At 35.2% G+C, this 24,395-nt stretch overlaps 1 protein-coding gene across 2 annotated transcripts in view; it reads left to right on the forward strand.

The window, feature by feature from the left end:
• The first annotated feature begins 625 nt into the window (after positions 1-625).
• DSC1 (desmocollin 1) overlaps positions 626-24,395 on the forward strand; it is a 29,712-nt gene continuing 5,942 nt past the window's right edge. Inside the window, exons 1-12 of one of the 2 annotated variants that reach the window (XM_077135721.1) lie at positions 626-1,024; positions 3,466-3,550; positions 4,911-5,113; positions 6,293-6,412; positions 7,270-7,425; positions 13,546-13,690; positions 15,537-15,703; positions 16,155-16,289; positions 17,677-17,862; positions 19,271-19,530; positions 19,691-19,833; positions 24,000-24,212. In XM_077135721.1, coding sequence (XP_076991836.1) covers positions 962-1,024; positions 3,466-3,550; positions 4,911-5,113; positions 6,293-6,412; positions 7,270-7,425; positions 13,546-13,690; positions 15,537-15,703; positions 16,155-16,289; positions 17,677-17,862; positions 19,271-19,530; positions 19,691-19,833; positions 24,000-24,212 — 1,876 coding nt within the window. In that variant the 5' untranslated portion in view covers positions 626-961. The remainder of the gene's footprint in view (positions 1,025-3,465; positions 3,551-4,910; positions 5,114-6,292; positions 6,413-7,269; positions 7,426-13,545; positions 13,691-15,536; positions 15,704-16,154; positions 16,290-17,676; positions 17,863-19,270; positions 19,531-19,690; positions 19,834-23,999; positions 24,213-24,395) is intronic. The other variant, XM_077135722.1, reaches the window with a different exon arrangement.

Below are 24,395 nucleotides of genomic sequence, written 5' to 3' on the forward strand. Positions count from 1 at the left end.
TATGTGGGATAATTTGGAGAAGACATGGTTTCACAGATGGTCTTCCTCCAATAAAGCTACTCAAGGCAAAAAATAAAAATAAAAAAAAGGACTTTATGCCTAACAAAAAGAAAGCAATTAGAAAATTACATACTGGCTATCTCTTTATTCTCTTACTTTGTAATACCAACCACAGAACTAAATAAGATTTGGTTTTTATGAGGTCTTTGCACTCTGCAAATTTCCTTTTGGCATCCAGAGAAACCAAACCATGGTGGACAGACATGCGTCTATGAAATTGCTGCTTGAAACTGGAGTGCTAGATCTCTGGCAGGACTACAGAACTCAAGTGACAAGCCACACCTGAGTGCTTAGATAACGAGATAACTCCTGATGGATGTGATTATACATGTTAATGTCCCCTGATTTGCCAATCAACCAGGGAGGGAGGGTGATGACTCCAAACATCAATCCCTCACACAGAGTTTGTGCACAATTTATGTTTGTACCTGGGGGCAAGACAGGTTAATAAGGCCAAGAAGGAGGGGAGTATGTGGGAGTGGGTAATAACCGGGGAGGACTTCATAGCATCAACCTGGGGGAAAAGGGAGGAGGGCTGAGGGCCAAGGGTGTTCCCTCCTGCTTCTGCCTATTTGTCAAGTGGTAGGAGAAATTTTGAAAGTTGCTGTGAGGAGGAGCTAACGACTGGATTTTGGGGTGTTTTGTACCCCACCCTTCCCACTTGTAGGGAAACCTCTTTACAGGAGGTGATAGAATTGCAAGGAGGACGACGACTGGGGAATAGGAAGAAAGCAATTCTGCTCTTCCTCCTCCTGTCATTTCTCTTTTGCCTCCGGAATCTCCTCCAAACAAGCTCATCTGTGCCAAGCAGCAACAGCAGTGGGCAACTGCTCAGCCGCCCTGAGCATCCCCAGCTGCTCTCTTATCCAGTCACCGTCCCTGGCCATCGGGACCGCTTCTGATGGCTGTGGCCTCTGCCGCCCCAGGGAGTATCTTCTGTAAGCAGCTCCTTTTCTCCCTCCTGGTGAGTAACAATGAAGGAATTAGGGAATTCAAACAAGTTGCTACCCGTTTCCTCCCCACCCCTGCCCCCCAGTTTGGGCTGGAAAGAGAGCAGCAGTGGGACGGAGAGCCCGGGAGAAGGAGAAAGGTCCTGAGAAAAATCCAAGGAAGAGTTGAGAGACGTGAGACTCTGGATGGGAAGTGTTTAGCTTTCTCTTCCAGTGCCCACTGCTGTGATATTCAAGTTTTCAAGGGAATTCCCTGTTTGGTCTTGTTGTGATGTTTTTCTAAGGAGGAGGAGAATGCATTAAATCCTCGGGCATGTAGCCCAGAATGGTCCAAGGTTCGCTTTGCTAATAGTCATTAAATAATGTGGTTATTGAACATGCTTCGCTTCACTGAGCCAACTAGAAGAGGAAAAGAATTCTGGGAGAAGATGTGAATTATCCAGGACTTTCATTTTACCCAGGAAGAACAAAGAAAAGGGCAGGGTTCCAATAAGGGCTTTAACTTGAGAAAGATTAGAAAGAAAAATGTGACAGCCATTGGGGAAATTACCATGGACTGGGCTTCCACTTGGATTTTTAAAATACTTTGCAATTGTGTGTTAAGATTTATTTTTCTTTGACGGGGGTCAGGGAGAGGGCTGTTGTCTTATCTATTTGACATTTCTGAGCTCTGAATTTCCTTTTTGCCCCCCAATTTTAACAAACATTTTTTATTCCTATTGTATTTGCAGAATTTCAAGTTTTTCCTGCATGGAGAACAAGCACTTTCTCCATATAAATAATTTCCATGCAGGCCTGAAGTTCTCACTCTGTAACTAATGTGGGGAAAGGAGAACTCAGAGACCATTTGTTTGTTTGAGAATTAGTATTTGTTAGATAAAATATGGTAAAAGCTCCAGGGGATTCACTCCCATTTCTTTTTGTTTTGGGCCCCTGCCCTGTCAAGGATCCTTTGAGTCACCCCCCTGCTTATCACCCATGTTAACTAAGAGTCTGTCTGACTCCTGTTTCTTCCAGATCAGTTCAGCATTGGTTTAACCTGCAGACAGGCATAATGCTCAATGATTGCAAACCTTCATTGGCTCACCTTGCATAGGCAGGACTGCTGACATGGGGTCCTAGGGAAACAAAGAAAGATAAGGCTGCAAGCATGGATACACCTTATGAGAATAATGGGGCTTTATATATATATACTAATTATTTCTGATTACCAAATAGCTTCCACATTATACATTGAGACCACAAGTAATTAGAATGCTTTATGCTCAGAAAGTTCTTATTCATAATTTAGTGCTTTCCTTGCCATTAGGAATGACCATATGAAAAAGCAAATCAGAATGACTTCTGTCTCTAAGGATGTTATTTAAATTAAAACTGAATACAAATGTGATTTCTTTAACTCAAATTTTTGGTATTTGGTATTCTGCCAAACAGAATTTTCATAAAATTACTAACTGTTTAAAGAGGTGGTTACAATATATCCGATAGATTTAACCAAATTGGGCTGAGGTGGGGAAAAGGCGCCCATCCTAGGGATAATTCTTTCTCTTTTATTCTCTAAAACAACGGATCCCATAACTCCAGAAACATGCCATCAAAGTAAATTGATCAGAAAATTGACTAATCTTTTTTTCTGGGAAATCTAGCTGTACTTTATTTTATATTTAAGTAATTAAAAGTAGTCATTTTGATAAGGAGAAGAGAAAACAAACAAAATATCCAGAACAAGAAGGAAAATATTGCTTGAACTTAGAGATGCTTTTGAACTGATAGTTCTGCTTTAATTGTTCAGAAAGTGTCTGTCTTTCCTTGAACTTCTTAGCAATCATTGAATCTTGAACATATTTAAAAATCTGAACCGTTTTGAAGACTGTTCTCTATATTTTGGAATATACTTCTTTTTAGACTAGTTGTGTGATTTGAGATCATTTAAATTTAAAAGTTTATGCCACCCTAGTCTGAAGAGTGATTTGAGAACAGAGAATATGTCCAGGCATTGTTCTTTATGAGATTAAAAAGAGCCCTTGGATATTTCCTAGACTTTTATCAGCTAAACCCTCAGATAGTTTGAGGCTGTGAAAAAGATGATTTGAGAATTAGTACAAATATGTGATTATGGTACTGCGGAGTTAAGTACTTTTTTCATGCAATAAGTAAAAATGACATTAATGAATGGATTTACAAGAAAATCTGGCTTAGTCCACATTAAGTCAGTTATTTGTACTTGGAATGAGATAATATGATTTAGAGTACAAAAGCTACTGTTCACTTTACATTTTTCATTGATACTGAATGACTGTGGTCTAAAACTACTTCCTTTGTTGTTTCCTTTTAAAATTAACATGACAGAATGGAAATATTCAAAGATCAATTTGTTCCAGAAATTGACAAGACAAAACTACAACGTGAAAATTTGTGATCAAACGTAATTCCTGATTTGTTTCTTGTTTTTGAGGTTCTGATAATATTTTGTGATGCCTGTAAGAAAATTTCCCTTCAAGTTCCTTCTCATCTTCAGGCTGAAACACTTATAGGCAAAGGTGAGAAATGTATTAAGAACTTCATCATTGTAATTTCCTACATTTAGCTTAAGGCCATTGTAAAGTTTGGGATAAAAACCATGTAGTAGCTAGCTAGCACTAAATTAGACATACAGTGAAAGAACGTCTATTTATTTTTTGGTAGTTGTCAGAAACAAAATACCAAGTTAGTTGTATATATTTCCTGCCAGAAAAATTAGCAAACATCAGAAGGGCCTAAAGGATCTTGGTTTCATTAAAATGAAATAAGGTGCTATAAACAAAAGCATATTTTAATCCATATCACTAATATGCTTCCAAAATCAAAGCCAAGTTTCTTTAATTGGGTAGACATAAGAAGTGTCAAAATTTAATTTTGCTCTTGAGGTTGGTTACAAATGAACAGCACCAACTAACAATTTATATGTGACTTTGCAGAATAACTTTTGTGAAATTCAAATGAAATTTTGATGGGTCTTACCACCCTAGCCAACCCTGAGTTGTAGATCAGTTGTTCTTCTGAGTCCAAAAGCAACATTCCTTTCATCAGGTTTTTCACTGGCCTTCATTTTATGTCTAGAAAAATACACCTCAGATATAGAAGTGGTATACTTTCCAAAATGGGCATTGTTTTGTCTCCCACCCCTCACCTTTTGACCCCTTACATCTTTTAAAAATATTGAAAATATATACAGTAAATACTTTAAATATGCATATCAAATATTCTAAATGTGTTAAATATGAATTTGTGAAGGAAATAGTTTGATAAAACTGCAATTTTTATTAAACACTGGGTTTACTATAAAGTATTATAGAATGATATTTCAATATTACTGAGAAATATTATGTAAAAATAGAAAAATTATGTATTATGAGATCATTTTAACTGTCAAAAGATTATGGCAAATAAAAAAATAAAAAAATAAAACAACAAAGAACAAAAAAAAAAAAACCAAAAGAGAATAAAAAAAAACCAACCAAAAAAGGAAAGAACAAAAAAAAAGGTTATGACAACTAATGTTCAAAATCTAACTTTTTACGCTATACGCTGTATGATGTAAAACAATAAATTTATATAGATATGTATAAATCTTTATGTAAGACTTCAAGTGGAAACAGAATAAATCCAGTGACAGTAGAAAAAATATTTTGCATGTATTCATGAATTAATTTATGGCAAAAGCAGTTGAAACGTGACTCCATTAATTTGCTTTTTAAATTTTCATGGCCCCTAAGTTTTAGAAGAGCAGGTATTTAACAAATAACAAGTATCATCTCTGTCTTTCAGCTTCTCATGCACTAACTCACAGTTGTCATTCCTGTAAAACTTGTTCTGATCCTGTTTCATCTTACAAATTATTGTGAAATGTCTTTCCTGCAGCGAATCTGGAAGAATGTCTCAAGTCTGCAAGCCTCATTCTGTCAAGTGATCCGGACTTCAGAGTTCTAGAAGATGGCTCAATTTATGCAACACATGATGTCATTTTGTCTTCTGAAAAGAAACGTTTTTCTATATTACTCTCAGACAGTCAGAGGCAGGAGCAAAAAGAGATAGAAATTGTACTGGCAGCAAGTGAAAATAAGGTATAACAGGCAAACCCTTAAGTAGTTTATATTAATCTGCTTACATGAGTCCTTCATTTCACATGCTTCCTTCCGGGTTGAAATCACTGCACTTGAATACTCACTTATTTGTCTATTTATCTACTCCATTTATAATTTATATATGTAAATGTTAGATGGTTTTAAGAAGTGGTGGAGCTATTTACAAAACCATATGAATGTGAGCAACTCTGTAGCCAGGGAACAAAGTCAAAATATCAAAGGTTTCTGGTAGCATTTGGGGTATGGCATTCAGAACAACTAACCTGAAGAACAAGGTGGAGATGTGACTGTGGGTTTGAATCATGACTTGATGACATCGTCTAAGCCTTACTCTCAATTTAGTCAAAATTTCTATGGTTCCCACACTTCAGAGAGTGGAGGTGAGGCCAGTCCCCAAGATTGATTTGAGTGTATTGACACTAGACTCATTTCCTTTCACTGGGTGATGGTGATTGATCCAGGGAGTGGAAGGGAAGGTGGCTACTGAATTTCACATGAAACTCACTTGAAGTAAAATCAGCACAATGAATTTGGTTTTGTAAAATCGTTTAAGAAGTGATTCAATTTACAAGAGGATCTCCCCCCAAATTCTTTTTGATTACAAGAAAGCCTCTTCACTGAAATTAGAATATGCTTATCTTGGAAAACGTTATTTTATATACCATTTGTAAAGAATCTCCACATTACATAAAATAAAATATACTTGAACAAATACAGACTGTGTCTTCATATAGGTATAAAAAGACTTTGCACTCTAGCTAGGGTTTTAACAAAATTTCGCTGTATTGCTTCTAATGGAATGAAATGAATTCTTAAATATTTGTCAATGGAGTATCTATTTTCCAAGGGTCTTTGATGTCTGAGGGTGGCAACTCCCATCAACGTTCAATAAAGTTCTGGTTGGTTAACTGGTTGCATTAAGAAATTGGTGGAACTGGGGAGTAGAATGTGTGAGGTCTTGTATGGGTGTGTGCACGTGAGTCTGGGTGTGTGTGAGTGATAGCAAAAAAAAAAAACAGTTTGGGGATTATCCATGACATTGCTATATGTGCCCTTCACTTGCCTTCTCCATGTTGATGTATATATGAAAATCACAGTTCATAAAAAATCATAGAATGATGAGCAATGCCACGTTTCTTCCTCTGTCATCACATGCAGGCTCGCAAGAAGAGACATAGGAAAGAGAAAGTTCTCAAGCGCAACAAGAGGCGATGGGCTCCTGTTCCCTGTTCACTGATGGAGAACTCCTTAGGTCCATTTCCGCAACACGTCCAGCAGGTACACTTCACCTCGGTTGATTTTTCGATGTGTTCATTTTTTGTTGTTGTTGTTAAAGCTCTCCATTTGAATTGTTCAGTATATTGATCTGTTGGCACTCAATCCTATTGGTACTTAGTAAGAGTTGTCTGCTCAACAGATCTAGGGGCATGCAGAAGCGAGCCAATATATTCGATCACTTTCTTTCAGAAATCATATTTGGACATTTAGAAATAAGTTTAGCATTTTGACTTTATAATGACCTTAGTACTATCGCCAACTTTTTCTGGATATTCTGCTAAACTTTGGCACTCATCTACAGAGGATATGACAAAAGGTTTTGCTCATATTAGCACTTATCCTCCTGAAAGATCTCTTTCTGCTCACCAAGTAAAATACTGCCACTACTACATAGCTGGAGTATAAATATAGGCCAGCTTTAAAATTATGCAATTCTTGAAGAACTAACTGTGGGAGGGGAGTTGCAGTATTTAAAACATTTTAAAATCACACAATTTTCAGTTCCAAATAATTTGAAATCAGTGTAAGTCTTATCAATCTTTTTTTAAGATTAAGAAAGCATAGACTGACATTTTAGAAGTGTATTCAAATCTACAAATTCCCATAAATATGCAGATAACTCAGGACTCTGGCTGGAGTGATCAAAGAGGGAGGATAGTTTTGTGGCTTTGCAAATTGCAGAATGTGAATGAGAATTTGGAAAAAATGGGAGAAGGTGGGTATATAAGTGGAGGGAAGAAATATTAGGTGACTAGAAGAGGAGGAAAATAACAAAAGCAAATCAAGACAAGAGTTTAGGTTAAAGATACGTATCATGACATATTTGTTCTATTCCTAAATTGTTACTTTTTCTGTAGATCCAATCTGATACTGCACAGAACTATACCATCTTTTACTCCATAAGTGGACCAGGAGTGGACAAAGAGCCCTTCAATCTGTTCTTCATAGATAAAGACACTGGGGATATCTTTTGTACACGAAGCATAGATCGTGAGCAATATCAACAGTTTTCGGTAGGATTACTGAACTATTTATTTAGAATTTGTTATTTTATTAGTAGCTTAAATTTTTCAATGCTTGCTTGTTTGAAAAATCAACTATTTGATTTACTATTTTAGAAATTGTCAATATATTTTATACATTTCAAATTTCTATTGGTGTCATTGATGAAGAAAGATGGTAGATATCAAAGAAAGAAAAGAAAGAAAGATTTATAGAAAATAGAAGACCAGAATTTTAAAGGACTGTATGTTCTGTAGAATCTTGAGAAGGCAACAAGAAATTGTATTGAGTCCAAAATTCTCTGTAATAAAATAGCTCAATTATTCTCAATCATGGCTTTTCATTATAAGTCACCTGAGAAGATTTCTTTTGAAATACTAAAACTTGAGCTTATACCCAATAATTCCTATTTAATTGTTCTGGGATAGGACTCAGACAATAGAAATCCTCTGATGCTTTCTAAGGTGATTCTAAATGTAAAATAGGGTTGTGATCCACTGTTCAGCCTCTTGTACCACAATGGGCTGGCACAGCATGCATTTCTTCCCTTCTCTTGGGCTGTCATTCAACCATGAGGTCTTTTGGAACCATTTTATTTCCTTAATAATCCATAACAAGTTTATCCAGTTATCTTATCCTATCCAAAGTTAATTGCAACTCCTCTGAAAATTAAACTCTCTTTTCTTTGTCCTGTTGAAACTTCCACACATCTCCTTAGTGTTCTGATTTATAATCTGATGCACAAAAGAAATTCACAATATGTGTTCAGGATGAAGATGAATGAAACTGATTAAGTATTAATACCTTGAGTTATGAAAGAGTGTAGTAAAGGTGTTCTTTGCTAAAACAAAAGGGAAACTTATTTCATACTTGGACAGTTCAAGGAGCAATATGGCAGACATCTCAATATGCATAGTTGCTGGTAAGCAAAGTGTGAAATGCAAGGCAAAAAGTTGGTAAAGGCCTGAGTATAAAGGATGTTCTAGGTCATGCCAAGGAGATTGGATCCATCCCAATCAGATCCATGGTCTGCCAGAACACTCTATGTGGTAGGGACTTTAGTGAAGCAAAACAAATGTTCAATTGTATGGGTTTTCCAATTAAATATAATGGTGTAAGTAGTGTGGCATATTTTCTTGATAATTTTATGCTCCCTCCCAAAAGTTCTGCAATAAGCGTGTATTACAATAATACCAAACAGTTACTTTAGAAAAAAATGGCTTGCATAGGCTTTTACAGGAGAAGTATGTAAACCATCATTGCAACCATTTCATCTTTCTATCAATAAGCAAAATAAAGAATTGATAGGGAGTATATAAGTTCTCTACAACTTTTACAGCTATAGCACCAGATAAAAAACGATCTAACAGTTAACAGTCACCCTTGTGAAGAAATAAAAAGCTGCCTACTCTGTATATTGCAATGCAAACTTCATTTCCTACTTTGCTGAGAGATTATTATTCTTCATGTGGATTTTTGAGATCTTTGGCTGCTTTTCACTGGCCAACCTGCTATCCATCTTTGCTTCTTATTGTGATCATTGCTAGAAGGAAAGCAACGTCCTTTTAACCTTGGACAAGTCACAACCTCCAAAAGCTTATTTTATCATCTGTATTTTGGGCTCCTAATAGCTGTCTTACCCATCCTAGGACTGTCGTGGTCATTAAATGCCATGATGTTGTTGAAATCACTAGGCAAACTGTAAAGCTCTTTAAAAATATTTTAACAGGAGATCAAAGAATATACCCCTTCCAAAATTTTATCTGGAAAAGTAGGAGTTTTGTTTAGGGATTCCCAATCCTTTCATCTAAGCTGTATAAATGTTGAGTATTAAAATGACCTTTTGTTATTTGCTCTAATGTTATTTCATATATTAGTGTGAACAGTAGCCTTGGGTCTGTGCATACCCTGATTGTGTTCCTCTTCTCTCTCTTGCTCCTTGTTGTATTATTTAATCTTGGCTTGTGAGGATTTTTCTGGTCAGCCTCACCATTAATACAATTCAGAGAGTTTTGTCTTAAACCATTCAATTCATCTAATATCTCAGGGGTTCACATAAGCCCATTTTCTTAGCTTTTCAATGGACAGGTGTATTAGAATGGATTCCAAGTTACTGTATGAAAGAAAGAAGCTCCAAACACTCTTTCTTTTTGAGTGTTGGATTAGAAACCATATTTTTAAACAGTTTATAGAGAAAAATCAATATTAGTCTCTATAATTGATTATTTATATTCATTGTCTTTATATATGTCCTGCTAATTTGTGCTCTGCACATGCTGAGCCTTGGTGTCCCTGCTTCCCCTACTCTTCTTCCAGTCTATACCGGTCATGCCTCACACTACAGGGCCAAGCCAAGTCCTAACTTCTGTGGCATCTCCATAAAGTGCCTCGCATGGTGCTGTCACCATTCTTCTTGTTTAACAGTTGCTAAAGAATTTTTTTAAGCAATCATGAATGAATTGTCACTCTGTGTTAGGAGTTATATAGCATTAACTATATATGAAGCACTTTTACTGTCCTCCATCAGCTCATTAGCTAGTTATTCAAACAAGAAGTAAAAATCATTATACTGTGGAACAGGCTAATATGCGAAGTGATTGATGTATTAAGAGATGTACCAGACATTCATATAAATGATTACGGAACTGTAGGACAGGAACATATTCACAGCACATGTGGGGAATCACCTCAGATGGATTGGGATTAGAGCCGGACGTTGAATGATGAGTATGATATTGCAGACACCCATGAAAAGTGAGGGAATTTCAAATAGGAAAAACAACCTCAAAAAAAAAAAAAAAAACTGACATTTGAAATACACGCCAGCCCACGTGCTGGTGAACAGGTCACGCGTGTCTGAGGTCCCAGAAAAACATAATAGGAGAAAGGAGGTGAACATACTGTAAAGGCTATAAATATTAGACCGAGGAGACTGAGTTTTTGTGTAATTCATTTAAGGACATTTGAAGAGTAATTGAAGATTTTATTAAGAGGGAGTGACTTATAACAAGGTCTTCATTTTAGATGGATAACTGGAAGCAGTAGCACTGTTTAAATTGGAGAGGAGTAGATTCTGCCTGTGAGGGCATGAGACTGGATGCTGTCTCGGTAGTTCAGATGAGAAAATGGAAAAGGTAAAGGGGAAAGGGGACAGATGCCAGAACTATTTCAGTGGTTGACTCAACAAGATTTGTTGCCTGATAAGATGTGGAAAGTTAAAAACATAAAAATATCAGGACAGAAGACAGCTCTGAACATTAGACCTTGAAAACTGAGAGAATTCATGATCTCCTTAAGAAGAGTGGAGAATGAAAAATCAAGAGCAATGTATCTGAGGGCAGGGATTACCTTCATGTCAGGTATGTTATGTTTGGGGCAGAGCTGGAACATGTGTATTATAAAGGTCAACCAGACAATGGAAGTCTAAGAGTTGGGCAATAGTGCACAATTTTGAGAGCTATTTGCACAGAGAGGAGAGTAGAAATTTTTTGGGTAAGAACTCAAGAGGATGAGAAAAGGTCAAGATAGGACCTAAGGCAAATACCTACAGCCAAGTGGTAACTAGAGAAAGAAACTAGACTAAGGAAGACAGTCTGAAAAATTAAAGGAGAATGAGAAAGTGCAGTGCCATGGGGACCAAGGGAATAGATTTCAAGGAAGGGTGACCAGTACCCTAAATACAGAGAATTAGACTTAGTATCTATAGTTATTAGGATTGTTTAGAATTAGAATACAGTGAGAACAAGGGAAAGGATGTTCAGTTTTAGTTTATTACTGAGTATTTTTAGTAAAATTATGGAGTATTAAGGCTGAAGAAAGAACAAAAAGAGAGGTAATTGAGGCAGTGACTATAGATCATTTTTCCAAAAATCTCTGAGCAAAACGGATAGGAAAAGATAAGAAATTTCAGCAAAATGCTATATGAAAAGGTTAAAAGAATGAGGTTCTTTGAACTACAGAAGTATTCAACATGGAAACTTAATATCACAGTAAAACACACAAGAAATTAACACTTTTTACTCAGTTAAAAATATGTCTAATATTATAATACATTTTATACTTAATATGTCAATATTTACATATAATTTTATTACTTTTAACATAGAATAATGGGAACTAGAGTGTAAAACCATTGCTTTTATTGAGTTCTTTGAAAATATTGCTGTAATGACTAAATAAGAAAATAGTTATAGTTAGTTTCTTTATTCTATGAACATAAGTGTATTATCCCAAGAGCTAGGCTATGCTTTAAATTTTAGTTACATTTCTAGTTCAGATCATTCTTTTTACAATAATGATTTTAATTTTGATTTTCTTTGAACATGCTTGGCTCATTATTAGCAAAGAGTAAAACCAGAATGATTCCTGAAAAAAATATCAAATCTGAACCATCAGAATCAGAAATACAAATATTTACCTGTAGTTAAATATAAGAAAATATTATTTCAAGTCCCAAACGATGATATGCTGGAAATCAGCTGTTCTTCATTTCTACTGAAGGGAAATATTGGCAAGAGTTAGTGTAAATTACAGCAGAATGGATTTAGTTGGTTAGGGGGACATTTTAACGTGAATGTAAGGAGGAAGCAGAACGCATCATCAATGGTTCAATACCATTTTTAGGACAATTTTAATGGAGGACAGTTTCATGTAGTTAAAAATCACAAAATGGTAGCAGTTTAAAGAAAGTAAAGTTCACATCATCTACAAGGAGGAGGGAATGGGGAGGGATGGTTAGGAAGACTGAATAATCTAAGTGACTTCTAGACATGATGATGGCGGTAGTGGTGACAATGACAATGGGGCAGGGAGTGGGGAAGTGGTGATGACTCACCCCTGTATTCCACTCCTGAGTTTAGAATCTATTGAGAAATAAGATATAGGGATCAGACTGATGGGAGTCAAAATGTAAATTTTATTACGGAAAAAGTCCTCCCTTCGGTTGTTGAAAGAAAAGTGAGTGAGGGGGCAGAGAGGTTAAGGATGGTTATTTCAATGCTTTCCACCTCTGAGAGCAGAGTGGAAATTGCTTCCCTTCTAGATTAATATGAGGAATGAAGTAAAAATATTACCCTCTAAAACAATGGTGAGGATTCAGCGGTTACCCTGGGATCACTGAAGATTAGGGAGTATCATGATTAAAGTTGTGCTTTATGGAGATTAACCTGACCCTTGTATGCTGCATAGATTGGAGAAGGGAAAGGAAAGTCAGTTGGGACAGTGGCAGAAAGGACGGCAGGAAAACATGGAGGACACATTTGGAGACACATGTGCATGATGGCAGTGGTAAATAGAAGACGGATGATGGAGACATAGAAACTTGGCAACTGACTAATAAGGCTTGTAGGAGAAAAGGTGGAGTTAGGCATCTGGGATTTAGGGGTCAGTTCACCTTGGAGGACAGTTACAATTGGGAAATCAGGAGGAGCTCATTGTGATAAGATGATTTAGACAGATCACTTTCGGCAGGTTCAGTTTGTCCTCCCAGTGAAGAAAATCTTTTTAATTCAACAGCTATTTAGGGAACACCTGCTATGCACAAACCACATAAAAAGACTAAAGAAATAATCTGATGAAATTTGAAGCAGAAAAGGCATTAAATCCTGACATTTGGTCCCAAGAGATATCATTTTGAAAGCGGGGGCATTTGACATGGAATTTGAGATATGTATAGACTTTTGCTAGTTTGTAATTACACAAGAAATACAGGCTTATGATAGAAACAATTAGAAAATTCAGGTAAATAGAGAAAAGAATCCACAATTCAATCATCCAGAGATGGTTGTGATATATGGATATATACATACATGAGAATAAATAGAATCATGTTTTTATAAACTCTTTAAAAACATACTTAATTCACACAATGAGAGGAATTCTAACAAGTAGAACAGCCTACAGTTAGTTCAGGGAATGTAGCAGCCTCATGCAGGAGGAGAACAGCGTGCTTGGTGGGAAAGTAATGAGAAAGAAGACTGAAAGGCAGACATCTACTGTGTCCATATGTTACCTTTCAACTGCATACATTCTTATAATTATTAAAACGTCACATCTTTCCCCAATTGCTAGACTTAATTTTGTTCATTATTTGTCACTGAAGAACAAGTTAATGAAGTTTCTCTGTCTTTTAGCTCTATGGCTATGCAACAACCTCAGATGGTTACGCTCCAGAGTTTCCCCTCCCCTTAGTATTCAAAATTGAAGATGATAATGATAATGCCCCATATTTTGAGAACAAGTTGACTACCTTTCAGGTGCCTGAAAATTGCAGAACTGGTAAGTCCACATTTTAGAGTGGTATGATAAGTTCAATACTTGATAAGTGTCATAATTTTTAAGTTTTTAATTGTTATTGCTTCTTATGCTTTTCTGTATTTCTAATTAAATACACACTTTCTATCATTAGAAACTGATGCTTTTGGCATTTCTATTAAGGTCTTAAATTACTGTGAGCAAATTTTCTTAAATTTCAGGAAATATATATATGTAAGGAAAAATTTCATATATTTTTCCTTTTATATATCATGACTTTATCATGCCAGCAACATTTATTTGACTCAATTTTCAATATGGTGAGTTGTTAATGAAGTTGGCGTTTGATTTGCACGTGTGTGCTTAGAAACTTTGTAGTGGTGGGAGGATTGCTTATTGTGGGAAGTAGCTTCATTAGGGGAATTCAGTTGTTTAGTATAAAAGGGACTAGCCAGGAATTCGTAAAGGGTATGGCAAGAGGAGTCATGAATGGGTCAAGAACCATTTTGTCTTCCAGAGAAATGAGAAGTGATATTTAACATTCATGCATTTGTGTTTTTAATTATCATTTGTCCTAGGTTACATGAAAGCCTATATTTAGGAAAAATTAAATTTTTCCAAGTTAGGAAAATACTCCCAAGGAGAATGATATCACAAAAGAGATAGGAGAGTTCACTTTATGGTGCTAAGCAATATTTTTATTTAATAGACATTTGCAACTCAAAGGGATAGATTTTCCTAGCCTATATATTCATAGTGCTAGTTTGTCTTGAAGTATTACAATATCAGTATTGCTTTTATGAATTCTCTTTATTAAATGACTGTTGGATATTAGCTTGCATTTTAGAATAAGCTGATAGCCAGTGTCTAATACGATAGCAATTTTAAAGAAACATTAGATTTTTTCTTCAATTTAATTTCCTATTAATGTTTTTAACACAAATATATGAAGCATATTAAAATGCTGAATTTCAAAAATATACTATAAAAAACTTTACAGTCTTGTGAGATCACACAATTTCAAAGACAAGTTACATATGTTGATTTATAATAACATACACATTGCTTTACTTGACATATCTTCCAAAAAAATTTTAAAGTAGTTTGAGCATATGTGCAGCCAAGAAAACTATGTCCTTTGGTATGGCTAGGTTACCATACCAAAGGACATAACATTGTTCAGTTTATTTTAAAAATTAGCAGGAAATTTTGTTTGTTCTTGTGGCCTTCTCCATTCTGCTGCTATGAACATAGAATCTATAATATTGCTCTTCTCACAATAAGTAGTTTCCTAAAACAGTACTTTGAAAACTCTGATATCTAGGCCATGAAGATTGTCCAGATGATACCCGGACTGGTACATAATAATGTTTGTGATATTATAAAATCTATTCACTGCTTGTACATATTAATAAGTTAGCACATTTATTTAAAAAGTAAAAGCATAAAATGTTGTCACATGCAAAACTCTGCTATTCCTCCAGTGACCGTTATCCAGTTGGGCTGTAAAAGATACAAAATATACAGAGAAAGTCCTATCCAAAAAATGATACATGAACTGGAGCAGCAGGTGAGGGAGAAGAAATTTGAGAACCACTGTCATGAAAGGAAAACAATGAAACAAGGCTCTTCTCATTGATGCAGAAAATAAATGTAGATTTGCTGTTTAGGCAGCAATTCAAAACTCAAAATAGGATGGTGCAGAGGTTTAGAGAAGTTTTAGAGAACACAAACTCCTCAACTTATCCATAAAAGTTTTGTACTTGTGCCTTTGGGGAGAATTAGCTACAGCAATGCCTTGATTTTGTTTTTGTTTATAATTCAATTATATTACTTTTTCAAATTTTTGATATTGGATTTATCTAAACAGGAACTTCAGTGGGACAAGTGACTGCCATAGACCTTGATGAGCCCGACACTCTGCATACTCGTCTGAAATATAAAATCTTACAGCAAATCCCAGAGAACCCAAAACATTTCTCCATACATCCAGACACAGGTGTCATCACCACATCTGCACCTTTACTGGATAGAGAAGTAATTAACTGACTAATTTCCCCGTCACTAAAATACATTTGAACTGATAATGAACTTCCAAGAGGAGTGACCATATGGCCATTTGACCTCCTCTACAAGTATGCTTCTGTATGGGCTGCAACTGGGGCTTCTGGAGACTTCCTTTGTACCTACAGGTTGAGAAGGTACAAGGTACTAGATGAGGTCTCACTTGAGATCATTGTCCTGATTTGATGTGTTGATGCTAAAGTAGCTTTAAATGTTATTTTGGACACATCAGCTTTCAACTGTCCTGATTGGCCAATCTCTTGTTCCTGATTTGCATTGAGAGTGTTTTGTGCGTTTTATGAAAAAAAAAAAAAAAAACAGACAATAAAAAAGAATGCTTGCAAAACAACCAGAAGCTACAGAGTGCTTATGAGAATTGCTAGAAGTGTTCATCAATTTACCTTTTATCTTTTTTTTTTTCCAGACATGTGATACTTACACGTTGATAATGGAAGTACGAGACATGGGGGGCCAACATTTTGGTTTATTTAATACAGGAACAATTACTATTTCACTTATAGATGAAAATGACAATGCACCATATTTCACAGAAAGTTCTGTGAGTATATCTTTGTATTCATTTATTTAGATTCATTTCCTGTTTCTCAAAAAAACTAATCCAGAAGTTGTAACTGTGAGATCAGAGGCTTTGCTTTAAATAGCTACCACTTACAAATAACATAGGCAATGGTATGATTTCTGTAAAAATAACTATGGATTCTAGAGAAGTAACTGCTCTCTAAACTACCTAAGAGCAGTTGGATGCAAACCTCTAGCATCTGATTCTTTGGACTTAATTCCTTTTGAAGGGTGATAGAGGAAAAATATAAATGCCCTTTATATTTCAACTTCTTAAGATGAAAAAGGGAGTAGCTTTATTTCCTTCCCTCATCTCCCCTGGTGGGGAGTCAGTAGCACAAGTTGGCCCACTGCCATCAACACACGGACTCTCCTGTACCATGTATCAGCAAATATTCCCTTTTATTTGTACACAATGAAAGAAGTACTATAGGATGATACTCCTTGGAAACTACTCTTCTTGCCTGAACTTTTAGTGAGTAACCTTTCATTTATTATTAATCTACACGAGGGTAGAAGTCAAAAAAGGCAGGCAATGAGAATTGTTGTCTTCTGAGAACCCATGTATAGTGATAGGCACATTAACATAACCTTTTACACTCATCTGAACAGAGGGGATGAATTTTATCCCATATCTCATAAGAGGAAGTAGAAGTTCAGTTAAGTAACTTTCTGAAGATCACATACCTTTAGACCACATAAGAGGAAAAATTGGATTAAGACTCTCTCTCTGCTATGGTCCAATGGCTATCATGTTTTAGGAACTCATCTTACATCTCTAGCAGATTTTGATTTGATTACTTTATTAATCTTTTAATATCTTATGCTTCTGTGGCCACATTTCTTTTTTGGGGAGGGATAAGGGGCGGGGGCTATAATTTCTCTAAAAAGGGCCATCTTTTCCCTTTAAGTACTTCTCAGTGTGAATCAAAGGAAATAAAAATAAAAGTAGATTTTAAAATGATTGGTGTGGTAAGTCATCCAATAATAAGAAGAAATCAATATATGTTACAATTATCTAAAAATATTGAGGGACTAATAAATATAGGCATACATCTCCATGTCTAAAAAGGTGAATATTGTAAGGATTCAGAGTAGAGACAAATAGGAGGGCTTGAATGCTCAGGAAGTTTTCTCAGAGAAGTTGAGAAACTGAGACATGAGTTAGTCTTTGAAGAATGAGTAAGATTTGAAAAAGAACAGGGTATGGAGGAAAGAAATAATCTATCCATGACATTTATAAATTTTCCAATATATATGAATACATATCCACATCACTTTATTTTCCTCTGCTTTAAATGCAAATTTTAGAGCAGAAAATCACGTTGAAGCTATAAATTGATAATAATAAGAGAAAATTGTTTCAGTATATTACAGAGGTAGAAGAAAACAGAATTGATGTCGAGATTTTACGAATGACCGTACATGACCAGGATTTGCCTAACACACCTCATTCAAGTGCTGTGTACACAATCCTACAGGGAAATGAAAATGGAAACTTCAAAATTACTACAGATCCAAAGACAAATGAAGGAGTCTTGTGTGTTGTCAAGGTAAACAATAAAATAATCTAGCAATGTGTCAAAGAATTCTAACTTATATTGGGGAATTGATTGTTTAAAAATAGCCCCTCTCTCTCTATAACTAGAATATTGCAGTACAATGCTAAAATGATTTACGTTGATTCATACACAAATTTCTTTTCCATTAGAGGAAAGATGTGGAAGATACACAAATCATTATTTAATATATGAGGAAAACCAAGGCGAGAAATATTGAATTGATGATCTGATAGTAGCGTTTGAAGAAGTCTTAGCCCACTTGTTCAAAGCCATCATTTTATAGGTGAAGAAAATAAGACAGAGAGAAACAGAAGAATCACTATTTGAAATCAAACGTCTTGCCTTTTCAACTCCTTTCATGTTCATATGGTATTTTAACTCCCCATAAGAGAGTTAAATACAGACTATTGTATTAAATATTCAACAACTAGTCCCATTGATTCTCCCCTACCCTGTATTCAAGAGAGCTAGTGTTTTTTGATTGTTTTTTTTAATTTAATTGCAACTACTGGCCCTAAATTGATTACTTTAACTGGACTTGATGCTTCTTTTCTGAGTACTTGTATACATAGCCTGCACTAACCTCTTGCATAGCCTCCGCCCCCATTAATTTCTTAAAGACTAAATAGTTACTTAGAAGCCATATGCAGAAACTGTGTTTTTCTGCTAAGGTTTTTAGAAAATATTCTTTAATCATTATATTGCCTTAAAAAGAAAAAACTTCTAGGTTTCTTTCTCTAGATTCTCCATCTAACTCTGTATATTTTAGTGCTTAACCATTTAACTGTTGTTTCTGAGATTCTTTCTAATTAATCAGTTCAAGCCTGAGGACTTCGATCAGGAGCTAATAAGACCCCAATCTAACATGTGTTGAAAAGTTTCATAGATGCTGTTAAATAATATTATTTTATTGGTTGACTCAAGATACTCAGAGTATTTGCTCTGTTATGGCCTGACCTCATATCTTAGTAGTTGAATCTATATATTTTATATATTTGGCTTGGAGGAACTTCTGCTGTTTTGTTGCCACTGTTATTCCAAACATCAATAATGAACTCCTAAAGAATAACTAGTTTGTTTGATTTTCTTCAAACACTTATTCTGTGTTTCTCTTAGAATTTAAACTTGTGATAAAAACAAAGGTGGGATCTTCCCGAAGAAAAACGAGACGAAAAATTGTTTGAACCTTAAATATCAACAATTTTACATTTACTAGTGTTTGCCATTATAGGAAGCTAATTACTTCCTATATAGTGAAGTAATAACTACACTAGCGTCAACTTCTGGTGGCATCTTGTGTCCACAAATGGTTTTCCCTTGTGCTAAATCTTGCAATCATGATCATGCCTACTATTAACAGTGTTATATATTGACTGATAAAAGTGTGTTTATTGAATAGCCATTGAACTTCGAAGTCCATCGGCAAATTGTTTTACAAGTTGGTGTACTTAACGAAGCACAATTCTCTAAAGCAGCAAACTCACAAACTCCTACTATGTGCACTGCAACTGTCACTGTTAAAATTAAAGACAGGGATGAGGGGCCAGAATGCCAGCCACCAGTAAAAACAATTCAGAGTAAAGATGGGCTTGCAGCTGGCACCGAACTCCTCGGATACAAAGCAATGGACCCAGATTCACGCAGTAATGAAGGCTTAAGGTATGGTATTTTTCTAAAAAGTCCTTTTTAATTGCAGTGTGAATTGATTTCAAATTTAAGAACTCTCCCTGTATCTTTAAACGAAAAAATTTAAAATAACAAATTTTAAGATATGTCCATTCCTTGGAATGACTGTTAACGTTTGATTTCTAAAAATTAGGTATACGAAGATAGGAGATGAAGATAACTGGTTTGAAATTAATGAACAAAGTGGTAACTTGAAAACTGTAAAAGTACTAGACAGAGAATCCAAATTTGTGAAGAACAACCAATACAATGTCTCAGTGATTGCGAGGGATGCAAGTAAGTGCCATTTTTTCTAGAAATGAAATATAAGTACAGGATATGTTTTTAAGGAAACCATGGAATGAAACTTATTTCCAGATCAAAATATAGTACAAATGACGTTTAAAGTGTGGCTGCCCAATTCATCCAGCGCCACCTAATTTAGGCGTCAGGGCTTTCATAAATTCAAAGCTGCGTTTGGGGAGGGCAGGGGAGCGGGGAGGAGAAATGGTCAAAGAGTAAGTTTCAAGTGCCTCGTTTGCGAAACATGTTGACATTCTCTAGGATTTCCATTCTCTGGAGTTCAGGTTTAACTGTTCTGATTTGAACTTGCCGAAGGGATCAACCCACCTAGAAGAGCTGGCCTGTCCTGGGTCGCCTTTATTGGGAACAAAACATTCATCTGGTTCCAAAAAAAATGATAAAACCATGCCTCAAACGAGTATGTTGCTGTGGTTTGCAATCTCTTCGAAAAGTTGATTCTAGAGCCCCTCTTGTTCTTCAGATTTCCTTCAAATATCATAAAGGAGTGATCTCAAAACCCTAAACATACAAACTCCTATCAGTAAACTATCTTTGAAGATGTACCTCAATATTTTTGCTTGCATATATATTTATACACAATACATTAAGCTAATGTATTGCATTATAATTAAAAATATATAAAATAGAATTTAAAAGAGGATGATAAATATGTAGATAGATATTGTAATATTTCTCACACCAATTACATATACACTCGTTTAGGGCAACTAAAAGTATAGAAATGAATGAACTTGCAATTTTATGGGAGCCTATCTGCCTAATACATGATTTCCATTGTTTTCATCTGCATATGCTGGATGCTCAAAACAAACTAGCTGATTCAGACATACTATTGTCTTTTTCTATAACTACTCAATGAATTTCTTTAGAAGGAATGGGTAAGTGTATGAATAGACACATGTCAAATTCTATGGGAATTAATAAAAAGTAGAAGTAAGTAGTGAGCATGCTGTCTTTGCTCATTTCCCACCTGGATATTTTGTATAATAAAATAAGGAAATATATTGTCCTCTCATATCACTCTTTTTTTTTTCTGTAGCTTTAAAATAAAAAGAAGTTTCTCTGACAAGACAAAAATTAAATTAATGAAGATGTCAGCTGCTTACACTTTATATGGGAATGGCAAATCAATTCCCACACTTTTAACCCCATTCAGGTTTTTTCTTCCTCACTCAGCTTGCTCCCTTCCTGTTGCTCTTGGAATATTATTATCATCCTATAGCTCTTAACCAGTTGGTCAGCCCAGCATTTTAAAGAATTTTCCCCATAAGCTGAACACATTTAGATTTCAAAATCTGAAACTTCTTTTGAAGAATAACCTAAATGTGAATATCACCACCTATTCACATTTATTTATCTTCTATTCTTCTTGACACTTCTCACACATACTATTAATGTAGTGCCTTCATTATAGGTAGAAAAGAATACTGAAAAAGATTAAAAAAAAAGAGTGGAGAAATGTATTTAATTTTGCCAGTAGTCTATACTTCTGGGTGATTTGCTGCTCCTTTATAAGTAACCCAAGTGGTTTAAGAACACGGTTTTGATTAATACAAACAAGGATTAACATTTCTTCATTTATTCCATGAATGTTGGCTGCCTCTTAAGTTTAAAGTACTAAAGAAATTGCCGTGGAAACAAGGATCTATAAGACAAAGTAAAATTCTCACAAAATGTCAATTAACAGATTATTATATTCTCATAAGAGATTCTAAAGGTTTGAAAATGTTCTTTCCCCCATAAAATAATGTATGGCTATCAACAGAAGTGATCAGTTAAGAGCTGCCCAGATGAAAGGATAAAAGTCATGATTTCATAGAAATGCAGAAACTTAATGAAAGGACAATGAAATACTATATGGAGTAAGGGAAAATATACAGATCAAAAATAAAAGAAATTCACTTTGCCGCTCAGTGCTGAAAGATAATGTCTGTATGCACAGTGAGAATAGTACAAGGAAATAAAAACTAAAGTCTGAACTGTATGAGCATATATCCCAGGGTCGTATAACCTGGATATGCTCAAGAAAAAATAAAGATAAAGATGTTAAGAATTGTAATGGAAGATTATATGATAACACGAAGGATTTTATTTCTTTGAAATTGAGTGCATTCATACATGCTTCCATGAGCCAAATACATAAGTAACTACTTGTAGTTCTGCATGAACATTTAGTTTTGATGCTCATAAAAACTTTTGGATGACAGTCTAGTGCTCTTCTAGCTTTCTTAGTAGCTCACACATTTTGTTGTATTTGTTGTAGTGTTCCTCTTTGTCTGTAAGGCTGATTTCCTTTCTGTCATTCTAGAAAACACCATTTTGTATACACCCTCCACCTAGAAAAGCATTGCCCCTCCCATTTGAAATCCAAGTCCCTCGACTCCTTCAAATTAACCGCAGTGACAACATCTGTGATTGCTCCCACTGGTCTCTGCTCAGTTCACCCCTTAATACCTTTTAAGCATGCCTATCCTGGGCATAATATGTGAATTATGACATGTGATGTATCTTCTCAATCAAAGGAAGTTTTCATGGCTTCTTGTGCATATTCTGTTCCCTCTAACTAAATTGATTGTGACTTCCCTTTATATAAGGATCTTTTCTCATTGGTGAACAGTCCCTTTAACCACGCATCCATGGCAGAGAATTTGGCATATTGTTGCTTTAGTGCAGGTACTGGTATCTTTCATCCTTCTGTGCTGGGAGTTCCCTGATTCTCCAAGTCCAGTCTGTGATTTCACTGTCAACAGCTTTGCAACTATAGGGGCATAACTGTCAGTTGAAACAACTGGCTTTAATATAGAATATCGAGTTTAAAAGTTTAGAAAATGCTTTGTGATATTTGGCTTCCTGTAAAAAGATTCTCCTTAAAATAGCAACCATTTAAGGGTTATCATGTGGAAGAGGCAAATATTTTATGTGTATAGTCCAAAAAGAACATGAACAAATAGTTGGAAATTATCAGGAGGCTTAATATGGCTTAATACGAATCAATCTAAGAGTTTTCTAACAATTAATTAATGAACTGTGCCCATAGAGCAGGCTTGATTCATCATGCAGTGAGCTCATATTTCTAAAGGCATTTAGGTTGGAAGTGGGAAACTATTATTTTTCAGAGTCCCGATTGTGATTTAAGATATACTTTCCAGCATCTTATTTGCAGATACCTCACATTTGCTTATGTGTTTAATTTAAAGCAAGATTTAGAAGATGAATAATGCCCAAAGTTACCTTTTCGCAATCTTCAATCACTACCAGTAATTACTTGTTTTTTGGCTTTTTCCCAGAGGTGAGGTAAAAACTTACTGTCAACCTCTGTTGGTTTTAGAAGCCTTCTAGGATGTTATGTTTGGCTCTGTCATTGACTAAGACCCATTTTAACAAGCACCATTCTTTCCATTTTAAACAATATGCTTAAAACAGAGACTGCAATACAAATAACAGTTATGAGATAAACGTTGATCGAATATGGGAAAAAATGTGTATTGATTTGCTTTCTGGTGGATGCCATATTCCTTTAACCAGATTTTTTGAAGGTGCGCTTTCTTCTCTATTTTTCCGTAAAGGGAAACTGCTCCCTATTAAATTTTAAAAAGTACAATTGGAGCACATATGTTGACTTATCTGTAATGCATGTGACTGCATTTCTCAATCTGTCCCCACAAAAGCTTCTTTTTCGCATTGCTCACATTTTTGTTTGTTTGCTTATTTTGCAGTTGTTATTTTTATTTAGAATTATCTACAAATTTCTGACAATCTCTTAACACTTATATGCTATTGGAGATTTTTCCTTATTGGAGCTAGATGTCTCTACTGTTTCTAACCTTTGTGTTCTAAGGATGACTATATGCCCTTTAAAAAAGATGATGCAAGAAATCAAGTTTATTTTAAACTGATGTTTTGGAGTGACATTACTCAAAATCAAATGCCTTTTAGTTTTGAAAAGCACCTTGGAACTCATTTGATCCAGACCCCCGCTTTCAAGGAAGTATGTGATGTCAACATTTTGTAGGTATAGCCATGGTGTCTAAGATCCAAGAAGCACATGTGTACCAAGCCAAGTGCCAATGATGCATTAGAGAGAATGTTGAAAATAAATACATTTTAAAGCCAAGAAATAACTTATTTGTTGTTTTTAGGTGGCAGATCTTGCACTGGAACACTAGTAGTTCTTTTGGAAGATTATAATGATCACCCACCACAAATTGACAGGGAAGTAACAATTTGTCGTCATGCAAATGATTTTGCTGTCCTGAAGCCTACAGATCTAGATGGGCCTGACAATGGCCCACCTTTTCAATTCTTTTTGAATAATGCTGCTAGAAAACTTTGGACTCTAAAAACAGAGGATGGTACGTAATTATGCTAAATTTCCTAATCTGTAGGCACTCAAGATGGCTGATGGTTTTCACTTTCACCTTAGTTCTTCTTAATAAATAAATATTCACATTATTAGATATATATAAATCATTTTATATATTATATAAATCATCATTATTCTAATGATTTCAAAATAAACAACAAATAATACCTTG

The sequence above is a fragment of the Tamandua tetradactyla genome, chromosome 18, assembly GCF_023851605.1.
Source record: "Tamandua tetradactyla isolate mTamTet1 chromosome 18, mTamTet1.pri, whole genome shotgun sequence".
Classification (NCBI taxonomy): domain Eukaryota; kingdom Metazoa; phylum Chordata; class Mammalia; order Pilosa; family Myrmecophagidae; genus Tamandua; species Tamandua tetradactyla.